This window comes from Herpailurus yagouaroundi, unplaced genomic scaffold, assembly GCF_014898765.1.
Source record: "Herpailurus yagouaroundi ecotype Mexico unplaced genomic scaffold, PumYag 183, whole genome shotgun sequence".
Classification (NCBI taxonomy): Eukaryota; Metazoa; Chordata; class Mammalia; order Carnivora; family Felidae; genus Herpailurus; species Herpailurus yagouaroundi.
The window spans coordinates 10008337-10023073 of NW_024412414.1; the positions used below are offsets into that span (position 1 = coordinate 10008337).

General features: G+C 39.0%; 1 protein-coding gene across 1 annotated transcript in view; it reads left to right on the top strand.

The window, feature by feature from the left end:
- Positions 1–14737, top strand: part of SUMF1 (sulfatase modifying factor 1) — a 95974-nt gene that overhangs the window by 17668 nt on the left and 63569 nt on the right. Inside the window, exons 2-3 of the mRNA XM_040492114.1 lie at positions 177–350; positions 4487–4561. Of these exons, the coding sequence (XP_040348048.1) occupies positions 177–350; positions 4487–4561 (249 nt within the window). The remainder of the gene's footprint in view (positions 1–176; positions 351–4486; positions 4562–14737) is intronic.

Sequence of the window (14737 nt, forward strand, 5' to 3'; positions counted from 1 at the left end):
AGAATTTTCACGTGTTTTTGAGACTTGCACAGGAGCATGAGTGATATCACTGTGCAGTGATTTATGTGGTGGGCATGTGATACCTTGGGTGCTTATTGTGTGCTAGGTGTTCTGTGCTTGACACAGGTCCACTTTGGCTCTGATGGCACAACTCCTTGTCTCCCCTTTCGCTGCAGATGGTCCTCATCCCCGCCGGAGTGTTTACAATGGGCACAGATGATCCTCAGATAAAGCAAGATGGGGAAGCACCTGCAAGGAGAGTTGCTATTGATGCCTTTTACATGGATGCCTATGAAGTCAGTAATGCTGAATTTGAGAAGTTTGTGAACTCAACTGGCTATTTGACAGAGGTAATAGGGTTGGGACGGGGAGGAAGAACTTGGTGTTTTCTAAAAAAAAATTTTTAAATGTTTATTTATTTTTGAGAGATAGAGAGACACAGCATGAGTGGGAGAAGGGCAGAGAGAGGGGGAGACACAGAATCTGAAGCAGGTTTCAGGCTCAGAGCTGTCAACACAAATGCCAACACAGGGCTTGAGCCCATGAACCACAAGATCATGACCTGAGCTGAAGTTGGACGCTTAACTGACTGAGCCACCCAGGTGCCCCGAACTTGTTCTTTTCTAATATCGATTATCCACTTTCTATTATGTGCCCAATACCATGTTCAACATCTTATGTATATTTCATCTAATCTAGTTCTCATAACAACCCCATGAGGCCAGTTATGTTTTAGGAAACTGAGGATTAGAAAGTGGTTTGCCTTGAGTTACACAGCTAGTGTTGGGGCTGGGATTCAGGCCTGGCTAGTGAGATGGCAGGGCCTGTGTTCTTAACCAGTAGCCTATATTGTGTCTGGGCTTTAATATGCAGAGTACCACTGCTCGGGGTTTTTGAGATAGCACATAGCATCTAGAGTAAGACCACTTTTTCCCTCTCAAAAAATTGCAGTTTGGTTACATATTTCATTAAGCTATAGATGCAGAAGTGCAGCTTTTCATTTTTGTGGTTTTATTTCAATGCCTGACAACCCATAAGCTCTCCTGTAGCAGTTCCAGATTATTCTCTGGTTCTGAATCCCAAAGCAAGGTTCTGAAAGTGGATATTTATTCTAAAAGGGAATAAGTAGATGGAGGCTTTCTAGTTTATGAAACTTTCTCTAAGTGTCTAGAGTATACTTTTGTAGACTTCCCATTTTCTCTCACCAGAGGACTTTACCCTCGCCTTCAGTTTGTGGGATCCTTGTTTTGTTTTATTTCCCCCTGCCCAGGCCCAAGACATCATTTTTTTTTTTTTAAAGTAGGCTTTATGCCCAGCATGGAGCCCAACGCAGAGCTTGAACTCATACCCCTGAGATCAAGACCTGAGCTGAGATCAAGACTCAGATGTTCTACCAACTGAGTCATCATGGTGCCCCTCAGTTTTCTCTTTTAAGTAAAAAAGTAATTTGAGGGGAGCCTCGCTGGCTCAGTTGGTGGAGCATATGACTCTTGATCTCATGGTTGTGAGTTTGAGCCCCTCATTGTGTGTAGAGATTGCTTAAAAATAAAATCTTAAAAAAAAATAGTAATTTGAGAGTAAATGTTGAAAGCAAAAGTGTTCAAACAGTGGTTATGCAGCATCACATTCCTTTGAATTTCCTAAAATATATAAAGTGTTTTTCTCTTTTATATGTGTTTAGAGTACAAGAAGTCCCTCTTTTTTTCGTTGTTTCATAAGGTTCCTCTCAGATCAGTTTCCTCAATAGTCTACGTAAGTTCGAAGAAGACTTGGAAGGAGAGGAGCTCTCTTCAGATTAGCATTTAACATAAAGAAGATAGAATCAACAGAATTTAGAGCACTCAGGAACATGGATGGGGAAAAATGACATCTAGCTTTTTACTAAAATTTAGCTTTTCCTACAATTCTGAGGCAGATGACAAATCATACTAATGGTAGTAGCACCTCTAACTTTGTCACCAATAGAAATCACAAATGTTTTTTGTCACATTATTGTTGTTGTATATATCTTAAAATATTTGCATTTATCCCCACTTTAGAAATGATAATTATGAGACCTTCCACTAGATCTCACTTAATATTATTAATAAAGAGGACATGTATATTACTATAGCATAAATTAACCTTATTAATATTTATACATAACTAGTTTTCTTTGTAATCATATTGATTTTGTTTTATGCCTTTAAACATTTCATTCTGAGAAGGAGGCCCCTTAGCTTCACCATACTGCCTGAAGGGTCCAGGGCACAAAAAGTGTTAAGAACCCCTACTTTGCATAAATACTTCATCTTTTTATGACACTACATTTTTTTTCTTCCCCTGCATCTTCATTTCATATCACATTCTACTTACTCACCATGTTCTAGCCCAGCTGGTCTTGTTTCTATTCCTTGAAAACTCAGCATTCTTTTCCATCTTGAGATCTCAGCCGTATTTTTTTTCTTTTAAAGTGTATTTATTTATTTTGAGAGAGATAGAGAAAGCGTGAGTTGGGGAGGGGCGGAGAGAGAGAGAGAGAGAGGGAAACAGAATCCCAAGCAGGCTCCACACTGTCAGCATAGACCCTGACATGGAGCTTGAACCCACGAATTTGAGATCATGACCTGAGCTGAAACCAAGAGTCAGACACTTAACCGACTGAGCCTCCTGGGTACCCCAGTGGCCCATATTTTTTTTTTCCTGTTTGGAGTTTCCCTCTCTCCTTGCCTGTCCCCCTCTTACTGTGGCTGGCTTCTTCTCTTTCTTGATTCGTATCAGCTTAATGTTTCCTTCTCAAGAAGGCTTTCTCGGCACACTCTATCAAACAGAGGCTTTTCTTGATACTCTTCATCTTACAGGGTCAAGTAAGTTGTAATTATTTTCTTCCTTTTTTTTTCTTTGATTTGATTTTTTTTGTCTGCATCCTCCCCTACACCAAGTAACTGCTCTTAAGACAGGGACTGTGCCTATTTTATATTGATCTTGTATCTCTGTCATTTAGTTCATAGTCAGGCACAGAACAGAGATGGGTGTTTGATACATGTTCATTGGATGAAAGGTTGGCTTAGATGCTTAGGCATGTCCCCACAAGGGAAGAAGGAAGAAGAGCAGGGGAGAAGAAAAGATGATGAGCTCTGATGAGGAAAAGGAGTTTGAGCTGTCTGTAAGGCCTGAACTACAGGGATCCAGTAGGCAGTTAATATCATCTAGTGGGGATAGGACTGGAGGTAGAGATGTGAGGGTCAATTGCAGTGTGTGCTGGTGGCCATTAAAGGGATGAGACTGGGGGCGCCTGGGTGGCGCAGTCGGTTAAGCGTCCGACTTCAGCCAGGTCACGATCTCGCGGTCCGTGAGTTCAAGCCCCGCGTCAGGCTCTGGGCTGATGGCTCAGAGCCTGGAGCCTGTTTCCGATTCTGTGTCTCCCTCTCTCTCTGCCCCTCCCCCGTTCATGCTCTGTCTCTCTCTGTCCCAAAAATAAATAAACGTTGAAAAAAAAAAATTTTAAAGGGATGAGACTGAAGGATTTTGTGTAGCAGTTTGTCACTGTATCTCAAAGTGTGATCTCTTGGACCACCTGTGTTAGAATCACCAGCTGAGCTGTTCACATATGCAGGTTCCTTGACCTCACCCCAGACCTCCAGAATCAAAATCTCTGGAACTGAGAAGCAGTAATGTGTAGTTTTGATAGGCTGGCCAGGTGATCTCCACTGCGCAAAGCCCAAGAGCCACTGGTGTAGTGAGAGAAGAGTAGAGAGCCCAGACAGAGCACTAGGGAGGAACAGTGGTTTAGAGACTAGAAGAAGAGTCTGTGTATTTCAGGGGATGAGGAGGAAGAGTCAGAAAGAGGAGGAAAACTAGCAGAATAGAACCATGGAGACCAAGGGGTTAAATGTAGGCATTTGCAGAATGAGGTCACATGCAACAAATAAGACCAGGTAGATGAGGACTTGAGACGGTAATGTTAAACAAAAATAATCAAAATACACATTTCCATCTGATGCTTGAATTGGCCACTTGAGATTTATAAACACAGTTGACACTTTCATGGAGCCAGAGTATCATCTATCAGAGTATCTGATAGAATATCAGCAAGCAATGCCATTTAGTTCTTTTAGCTAGATTGCAGCAGCAGAACAAAGGACAAAGGTTGATTATGTAATCTGACATGTAAGGAATACTATTATTTCCAAGTCATTTGTAATACTTGGGGAGATGCATTTCCATCAACAGGAGCAATCACATTCTCAAAAGCTAATCTCTTCCAGTCTGCGTTCTTATCAGCTAAATGAACCTGAAAAGACAGTGGCCTCTGTAAGTGATATTAACCTGTTTTAATAGGAAGCCAGATGCTTTTAAGTCATTTCTGAATCCTCTGGGAAGTCATAAGAAAAACTTAAGTTCATCTGGACAAGAAGAATCACTTTAACAGTGTGCAAAGAAAATGGTACTTGTGAAACATGTTACTCCAACCTTCCTGGATTTTTATTGCCTTCTTTCCTTTCAGGCTGAGAAGTTTGGTGACTCCTTTGTCTTTGAAGGCATGTTGAGTGAGCAAGTGAAGACTGATATCCAGCAGGCAGTAAGTAATGTTTAAACAGACTCTCACATTTTTCTACTGCTTGTTGGAAAGGGCTTGAAAACTCCAAACTACAAGTGCCACCCTCCTCACCACCCCCAGCACCTAACCATTTCTGCTCTAGATTTTATTGTGCTAACAGGCCCATGGGCCAGACCACCTTGAATTGAAAATGCCACAAGTCCAGGATGGTGTTTGAAGAAGTGTTGGGTCTGACTTGGGTTTCTGTCTTGTGCACCTGAGTGACACATTGTGTTGCTGAGGAAAACTCAGCTGGCCGCTAGATGTTCCTGGGTTTCTTTTACTTACAGTCATGTCTAGAATGGAGGTTTAAATGTGAATTTTTTTTTTAAGTTCTCTTCTTAAAGTCTTGACCTCATCAGGTGCCAGTGTGGAGAGAGAGCTTCCTATTTAATTAAACATTCATGAATTCCTATGATCAGAGTAGTATTCATGAAAGGGGGACCTTTGCTCTGGATAGTCACAAGACACTGAGCCACGGAACGGCCTTACCACCCAGGGTGTACCTGCTTTCATAGAGAGGATCCAGGGAATGTGAATTAGGTGTGTTTTTCTCAGAAATCATGGGAATAGTGCACTGGGCTTCCATAACCTGTGTGGTGAGCGGAACTTGGGATTTCTGTATGTTTGAATATTTGTTTACACACGTCTCAGAAGGAGGCAGAAAGTATAAGAACAAGGGAAGGGGTGTGGGTAAGCTAGGAGGTTGAAGTTTCACAAAACAAAGAGGTTAGGGAATGCAGAAGAGGCAGGAGGTGGTGAGAGAGAAGGGAATTGGGGGCCGCCTTGATTGCAAGGGAGGCTGATTAAGATACAGAGATTGAAGACAGGAATTCAACCCTAATCTTCCTTTGTTACACAGATTCCCTTTCAGTTGGCTGAACTTGGTCTTTCTGTATTGGTGTCACTGTTCTCTCTTGTGAGCAGTAGTGCCAAAAAAATTAAACTGTCCTGGCTCCTGTTTTCTTTCTTTTCCAATGACTGTAGCAAAAGTGATGGGGGAGACATGAGATGAAACCAGACTTGCTCTCAATTCATTTATAGGAGAATCAGGCCACTTTTTTGTATGTGTTTTACATAAATGTTTTTAAAACGTGACCAAGCTGCATCTGAATTTCAGTTTTCTTTGCTCATTACAAGTTTTTATTACAAGTCTACTATGTAATCCGATCCTTTTTTTTTTTTTTTTTTTTTAAGGCCTTTGAGGTCACATTGGCCTAGGGTTGATGAGCCAGCAACTCAGGATGCAGTACCTTGTTCTAAGATATGGAGCTCAGATGAGGGAGGGCATCTGTACTTATTTTTGTAATTTGCTCTTTTAGATACAGAGCCTCCTGTCACTTGAGAACCTCCAAACACATTAGGCATAAAGGCACAGGCAGATTATTGCTAGGCTCTGAAGGTGCCCTGTAAGTGCCTAGCAAAGAGTATGTGGCTGTAACTAGGACAATAACAAGCCGCTCTCACGGGATCCTAGTGTTGCTCACTTGCTTAAATGCTCATAATGGAAAAGCAAAGCTTTTAAGCATGTTTAGAAACGGCTGGAATGAATACGATGAATCTATTCGTGATTTGAGAGAGCTAAGTTTTTGTTTTCAACCCTTTCTTAGGCCTGACATAGCCTCATGCACCAGACCTTTTTTTAACCCAGTGTTTCCACAAGCATAGCATATGGGATGGCCCAGGAGGGGGACTTGAAGTGAAACAGGAGTTAAGTTAAGGTGGTAGGCAGCTAAGCATAAGCTAATCCTGAATCATGGAGTGAGACAGATATTCCCTTTTCAGGTCTCTTCCTAAACCTGAATACATCAAGGCGTAAGTCTCATTTGAGTAATAACGTCATTAGCACTAGGTGACACTTGTTAGTCTCCTTTTAAACATGCAAAATTGACCTTGGAACCTTCCCCAGGCTACAGAAGCTAACAGAATTTAGTAATATTGTTTACTTTCATGTAATTATTTTATAATATTATTTATTTTCATATAATTATTTAAAATAACTCATACAACTTTTAAATGAATGTAATTATTTTAAATGTCATAAATGTTCTTTTTGTGACAGCACTGGTGATACAGATTTTCCTTTAATAAAGCCTTTTTATTGTAAAATAAAACACAAATACAGAAACCGCACAAAGCAAATGTTTAGTTTACTGAGTGTTCTAAGGTGAGCATGTTTGTAACTATCACTTAAGTCAGGAACAAGAATTTTGCTGCCTGTCCCAGTAACCCCCTCCATGAACCACAGCTTTGTCCCCCTTCTCTGTCCCTAAAGTTGCCATTATCCTGCTTTTTATTTTTTTATTTTTTAAGTAAGCTTCATGCCCGGTGCAGAGCCGGGTGCAGGACTTGAACTCGTGACTGTGAGATCAAGACCTGAGCTGAGATCAGATCAAGCTATCCTGCTTTTTAAAGTAAATGCTTCCTGGGCCACCTGGGTGGCTCACTCAGTTAACTGTCCACCTTTGACTCAGGTCATGATCTCACAGTTCATGGGTTCGAGCCCCAGTCAGACTCTGCTGACAGCTCAGAGCCTGCTTGGGATTCTCTCTCTGCCCCTCCTCCAGTCACGCTTTCTCTCTCTCTCAAACATAAATAAGTAAACTTAAAAAAAATAAAGTAAATGCTTCCCTGTATTTCTTTATAGTATTATCACCATTTGTACATCCCAAGACTACTATACTATAGTTTAATCCTACCCATTTAAGCATAAATTTGTGGCTTTTTCAGGACATTTTAAATCACAAGTTTCCCTTCCATTGTCCTCTTTCCTCTGCTGGCCCCCCCCCCCCCTTTTATCCCTAACAATTTATCTCTGGAAGAATCCTGTGGATGTTTCCCTGGTCTGAATCTTGTTGTTTTCCCTCTCGTGGTGCACTTCACCTGTTTTCTCTGTCCTCTGCATTTCCTGTGGTCTGGGAGCTGGATCCACAGGCCTGATCAGACTCGTGTTTGAGCCCTATGACAAGACCTCAGATAATATGGTGTTTGTTGTATACATTGTTCTTAGGTTTTTGATGTTGCTGTTTAGTTGCTTTGTCTGCTTTATGCATAGATTTGGAGAGATCCAAAAATTATACTGCTGCTTTCATCTTAGGTAGGTTTTTTTTTTTTTTTTTTAATGTAAAGTTTTGAGGCAAGACATTGAACTGGCTTTTAGGGTTTTCCCGCAAAAATATCTGAAACTGTGTGAATTTAATTGTTTAAAACAGAGTACATGTGCATGATGAAATCTACTTAGTTGTGATTATCATTTGAAGGGATTTGAAAAAAGTGTTTATTTATTTATTTCGAGAGAGACCGAGTGCCTTAGTGAGCAAGGGGAGGGGCAGAGAGAGAGGAAGAGAGAGAATCCCAAGCAGGTTCCCTGCTAAGCATAGAGCCTGATTCGGGTCTCAGTCCCAGGAACCTCTGAGGTCATGACCTGAACTGAAATCAACAGTTGAATGCTTAACCTGAGCTACCCAGGCGCCCCTGTTGTGATTATCTTTTGAATGCTCAGTTTGAAACAATCATCTTAAAAGGTATAGCTTTTAAATCCTTTAAAGGATTAATGCTAGTTTTTGTTGCTGTGCTATTTTTGTTTTATGGTATTTTAATCTAGTTAACCTTCTATTGTTGAAAAAGATAGTGTTTAAAATATTTAATGTTTAAAAAGTACCTTCTTTTTAATAATTGTATTATTAATTTGTTTCATAAATCTTTGACATGAAGAATGGCCATGGGGTAGGGTGAAAACAGTTGCTCTTGGTTTGTGGTTTGGCACTTTCTGAATTTGCTAACATTTTAAGGAAACAAATTTGAATAGGTGTCCTTGATAAAGGAGGAGGGTAGACTATTTTGAGAAGTTCTTTTTAACTGAAAGCCAATTTCAAGTGAGGAATCAGAATTACCAAGTCATTTTTTTTTTTTTTTGAAGTAAAAAACAATTTCAAGACAGCCATCTCCTGCCCAAGTAATGCTGGGGTACTGTGTTATTTGGATGAGGCTGGACCAGCACAAACCGCAAGGAGTAATGCGGCCTGACTGTCTCTTACATAATCACAACTGGGTGATGACTCTGAGGTAGAAAGAGAGCCGTTAGTAAGGATGTGATTCAGTTACCTAAATGTGCATGGGTTGTAATGAGAAATGCCTTGGGGCCCAGCAAGATTCTGAGGTCATACCGCAAAAATAATTTTTAGAAAAAGCCCTGGTAAGTCAACTAGTGTAAGCCAAGCCAGAAAGTGTTCAGAAAGGCAAGTTCCAGTATGTAGGAAAAGTAAATTCAAATCACTCAAAACATTAACCTGACGGATAAATGGCTCAGGCTCGTTTTTGATGTTAGAAGTTTTACTTTTCTGGTAGCTCAACCACGGTTTCTCTGAACAACTTCATTTCGGCTTTAAGAAATTTCTGCTTTCACAGGACCAACGAGGCTTTTGTTTCTCAAACTGATTTTGGGGCTTGTTTATTCAGAGAAGCCATAAGGAAATGATCACAGCCTTGGAGTGAGGGAGACCTGGTTTTAAACCTCAGCTATGCCTTTTACCAGTTGGTTTTGGGAAAAGGCACTTAATTTCTTTGCTACTCTTTTTTTTTTTTTTTTTTGACTTTTCAAGTTTGAGAGTTTATTTTGAAAGTTTTGGGTCATCTTTTTTAAGCATTTTGATCTACAGATTTTTTTTTATGATCCCATTAGTTCCACATCCTATAGTATAGTTGTATTTATAACCTAAATATTTTCTAATGTCCAATATCATTTCTCTTAGTGATTCTGTCTGTTTTTGCTTTATACATTTCAGAGCTATGCTGTTAAGCTTGAAATTGTAAGTGCATAAGTGTAGAAATGTATTCTTTTTGTTGAATTAAATGTTTTGTGGTTTGTAAAAAGGGATTCTCTTTTTCTCTAGTAAATTTTATCTTCAAGTCTATTTTTTCTGGTATCTACATAGGTGCACAAGCTTTCTTTTGTCTAATTTTTATCTAATACATACTTTTCCATCTTTTCATTTTCATTCTATCTGTATCTATGTTTTTAGATAGATTTTTTGGGTTTTTTCCCCCAAAGTTTTATTTATTTAAATAATCTCTATACCCTGTGTGAGGCTTGAACTCATGATCTTGAGATCAAGAGTCGTATGCTCTTACAAATGAGCCAGTGGGGCGCCCCTAAGTATATCTCCTGTAAATAGTATACAGATGTTTTTATTTATTTTTATTTTTTTAAGTTCATTTATTTATTTTGAGAGACAGAGAGTGAGTGGTGAAGGGGCAGAGAGAACGACAGAATGCCAGCCAGGCTCTGTGCTGTTAGCACAGAGCCCAACAAGAGGCTCAAACCCAGAAACCACAAGATCATGACCTGAGCTGAAATCAAGAGTCAGATGCTTAACTGACTGAGCCACCCAAAACCCCAGTATATAACTGTTTTTAAGAAATCCATTCCAATAGTCTTTGTCTTTCAGTCAAGAGTTTATTTATGTTTATATATAGTTTATTATGATTACTATGTATTGGCTTTATTTCTACCATTTTATTCTTTTCTTTCTCTTTATCACATTTTTTCTCTTCTTTTTTCTTCAATTTCTTGCATATTTTTCTTTTTTCTCCTCATTCTAATTTCACTTGTCTCCTTAGAAGTTCTATATGTATGTATCTTCATTTACTAAACTATTGTAACGTTCATTTAAAGTCTAACTTTTAGTCTGTTCATTTTTCTGCTCTATAATACTAGGACCGTGCTCTCATCATCCCCATCCAACTTATGTATTACTGATATCCACTATTTTATTCCAATTTGTTCTCTTCCTCCAGTACTTAGATGTTATCAATACATTTCTATATAATCAATATTCAGTTGTGGCTATAATTACTGCTGTCTGCGCCCTCCTTTCTGCATGCCGGACAGAATGTATCTTCTGACTAAAGGACATCCTTTGGTAGTAAATGTTCTTGTTATTAATAGTTTGAAAATATCTTTAATTTTGTTTTATTGTTGAAAGATATTTTCGTGAAGTAAAAACTTGAGATTGGCAATTATTTGCTGTCTGTTCACCGAAGAGATGATTTCACTGTCTTCTGGCTTCTGTTGTTGCCATTCTTCAGTCTGGTGCTTTTCCTGTGCAGGTGATCTGGCTCTGGCTGCTTTTAAGATTATCTCCTGTCTTTGTGATTATACATTTGGACTGTGATATTTATAGTTGTTGATTTCTATCATTTATCCAGCTTGAGTGTCATTGGGCATCCTGGATCTGAGGACTGTTTCTTAAACAACTGTGGACTCTTTTTTTTTTTTTTTTTTAAGTAGGCTTCATGCCCCACGTGGAGCCCAACACAAGACTCCAACTCACGACCCCGAGATCAAGACCTGAGCTGGACATTTAACCAACACCCAGGCGCCCCAACTTCAGACTATTTTTAACCATTATTGTTTTCAATATTGCTTTTTCTTCATTCTCACTTACCCCTCTTAGGGACTCCAGTTAGGTGTGAGTCAGCCCTTGTCAATCTCTTAAACCCACTTTTGAATCTATAGGTATATATATTCCATTTATATATTTTATTTTAATTTTTGTTGCTTTTTGGCTATGTCTTTGGTAATATTAGTAGTTGCCATAAGGATTACAAGTTGTGTACATAACTTCTCACAGTCTATCATAGAGTTAACGTTTTAATGCTTCAAGTAAATGTAAGTACCTCATAACCATATCAAGGTTCCTTTACCCCTGTGCTATACTTGGCATATATACTACATCTCTATACATTGAAAAGACCCAAGATGGTGTTATAATTTTTGTTTGCAACATCATATATATATATATATATATATATATACACACATATGTATATATTTAATGTTTATTTAATTTTGAGTGAGAGAGAGAGAGAAACAGAGCACGAGTGGGGGAGGGGCAGAGAGAGCGAGAGAGGGAGACACAGAATCTGAAGCTGGCTCCAGGCTCTGAGCTGTCAGCACAGAGCCTGACGCGGGGCTTAAACTCATGAACAGTGAGATCATGATCTGAGCCCAAGTCAGATGCTTAACCGACTGAGCCACCCAGGTGCCCCTATATTTTTAATTTAAAGAAGAAAAGTAATCTATTATATTTACCCAAACCATTTCTGTTGCTCTTTATTTCAGAAGTTGCCTGTTTTCCTCTGGTATTATCTCCTTTCAACCTAAATAACTTCTGTTAGCATTTATGTGAGAACAAGTCTTATATCCATGAATTCTCTTAGTTTGTTCTCATCTGACATGAGACATGTCTTTATGTCCCCTTCATTCCTGAAGGATATTTTCACTGGATACAACAGATCTCTGGGTTGGCACTTCTTTCATCACTTTGAAAATGTTTGACTCTTTTCTAGTCATGTGGTTTCTGATAGCACCAGTTCACTATTCTCTTATATGTCATTATTTTCTGGCTCCTTTCAAGCCTTAAAAAATCTTAGGGTGCCCGGATGGCTCAGTCGGTTCAGCATCAGACTTCAGATCAGGTCATGATCTCGCGGTTCGTGAGTTTGAGCCCCGCATCAGGCTCTGTGCTGGCAGCTCAGAGCCTGGAGCCTGCTTCAGATTGTGTGTCCCCCTCTCTCTCTGCCCCTCCCCTGCTCATGCTCTCCCTTTCTCCCTCTCTCAAAAATAAATAAACATTAAAAAAATTAAAATCTTGTCTCTGTAGTTTGATTATGATTTGGACATTTGGGGTTTTCTTAGGATTTAGGGATTATCCTATTTTTTGAGGTCCTTGGTCTGTAGATTTATGGCTTTAACCACATTAGGGGAGTTTTCAGCCGTTTTGGCAAATATTTTTCAACATTAATGTCTCCTTTCTTTTTAGGACTCCAATGCATGGGTGTTATCCCATGTAGATATTATCCTACAGGTTCCTAAGTCTTTCTTCATTGTTTTAAAATCGTTTTTTTCTCTCTGTTCTTTAGATTGTGTACTTTCTATTGATATATCTTCAAGTTCCCCCTTTTCTGTTACTGTCATTGTGCTCTTGAGCCTATCCAGTGAATTTTTAATTTTAGATATTATATTTTGCAATTCTAAAGTTTTTTTATTTTTTTTTAATTATTTTTTTAACCTTTATTTATTTTTGAGACAGAGAGAGACAGAGCATGAACAGGGGAGGGTCAGAGAGAGGGAGACACAGAATCTGAAACAGGCTCCAGGCTCTGAGCTGTCAGCACAGAGCCGGATGCGGGGCTCAAACTCACGGACCGCAAGATCATGACCTGAGCTGAAGTCGGCCGCTTAACCGACTGAGCCACCCAGGCACCCCTCTAAAGTTTCTTTTTAAAAAATAGTTCCTGTTTCTCTGCTGATAATTCCTACCTATCTATTCATTTCAAGAATATTCACCTTTACCTCATAGCTGATGATTGTAATAGCTGCTTTAAAGTCTTTGGTAATTCCGGGGTGCCTGGGTGGCTTGGTCGGTTCAATGTACAATTCTTGATCTCAGGGTTGTGAGTTCATACCCTGTGTTGGGCTCCATGCCCTTAAAAAAAGTCTTTGATAATTCCATCTTATGGAGTATTGCATCTTATGGAATTCCATCTTATGGAGTAATTCCATTTTATGGGGTATCTTATGGTTGGCACTGGTTCATTTTCTTTTCCCTTCAGTGTTGAGTTTCTGGTCATGATATAATTCTCAGGAAAATGTTGAGGTTTTTGTTTTGTTTTGTTTTTAAAGGCAGTTAATCTGGTAACATGGTTAGGTGTAGACCCCAAGTTTTGTCTTGTTTACTGCCAGTGGTGATTTTGTAGTTTGTTTCTTCATTCCTTTTCTGCCAGTGCATCACTGTGGTTAATTATTTTTTTCTTTACTGTAACTAGCATTTTGCTTCTTTTAATCAATTTCTTGTATGGGTAATAATGCCTAACTAGGAGAGTATTGTAAAGATCAAATTCATGTACAAAGAACCACCTACTACAGTACTTAGCACATAAAAAGTCTTTTAGTAAATGTCATTATGCTGGCTTCTTCCAGTGTGCTATCTCTAATTGAAAATTGAGTTAAATTTTCTTTGCTTTGCTTTACTGTTGCCCATTTGTAAGATTTGATAACATCATATATAGCACTCTGCCAAGTTGTAATGATATTTTGAAAGGATTTGGTATTGTGGAATAAATCCTCTTGGATTATCTCAGAGTCCTTGGCTGGAGAAATATCAGTGATACATCCTTTCCTTTTCTTTTTTCTTTTTTCTTTTTTTTTTTTTTTAGTGAGGGTGGTGAAAATATACAAAAACATAAAATTTAACATTTTAACCATTAAAAAAAATTTTTTTTAATGTTTATTTATTTTTGAGAGACAGAGTGTGAGTGGGATGTGGGGCAGAGAGAGAGGGAGACACAGAATCTGAAGCAGGCTCCAGGCTCTGAGCTGTCAGCACAGAGCCCGATGTGGGGCTGGAACTCACGAATCGAGATCACGACCTGAGCTGAAGTTGGACGCTTAACTGACTGAGTCACTCAGGCGCCCTTTTTTAACCATTTTTGAGCATACAGTTCGCTGGCAGTAAGTCATTCCCAATGTCATGCAGTCATCATCACAGTATTTTTTCTGAATTTGTTGACCATCCCTTACAGAAACTCTGTACCCATGAAGCAATAACTTCACATTCTTCCTTCCCTCCCATCACCTGGTAACCTTGATTGTACTTGGTCTCATTCTATAAGTTTCTTTACTGTCCGTGTCTCATAGAAATGTCCTTTTGTGTCTGGCTTACATGACTTAGCAAAATGTCTTCAAGTTTCATTTATGTTACAGCATGTATTAGATTTCATCTCTTTAAGGCTGAATGATATTCCATTGTTTCTATAGACCACATTTTGTTTATCTGTTCATCTGTTAATGGACATTTGTGCTGTTTCTGGCTATTTAACATCTAATAGCTGTTTTGGCTTTTGTGAATAATGCTGCTGTGAACATTGGTCTACAAGTGTCTGAGTGCCTGCTTTCAATTCTTTTGACTATGTACAGTGACGTGTTTTTTGAGTAGTTGTTTGGATTCATGCCTCCTTAATTACCTGCCATTATCCCTGTGGTGTGTTCTTTGACTTCTTCTAGTGATGGAAATGAGTCTACCTCCCTCTGTTTGAAAGTTTGCTTTTTGGCTTAAAATGTGGCCTCTTTAGCAAACAATAAAAAATGTCCTACTG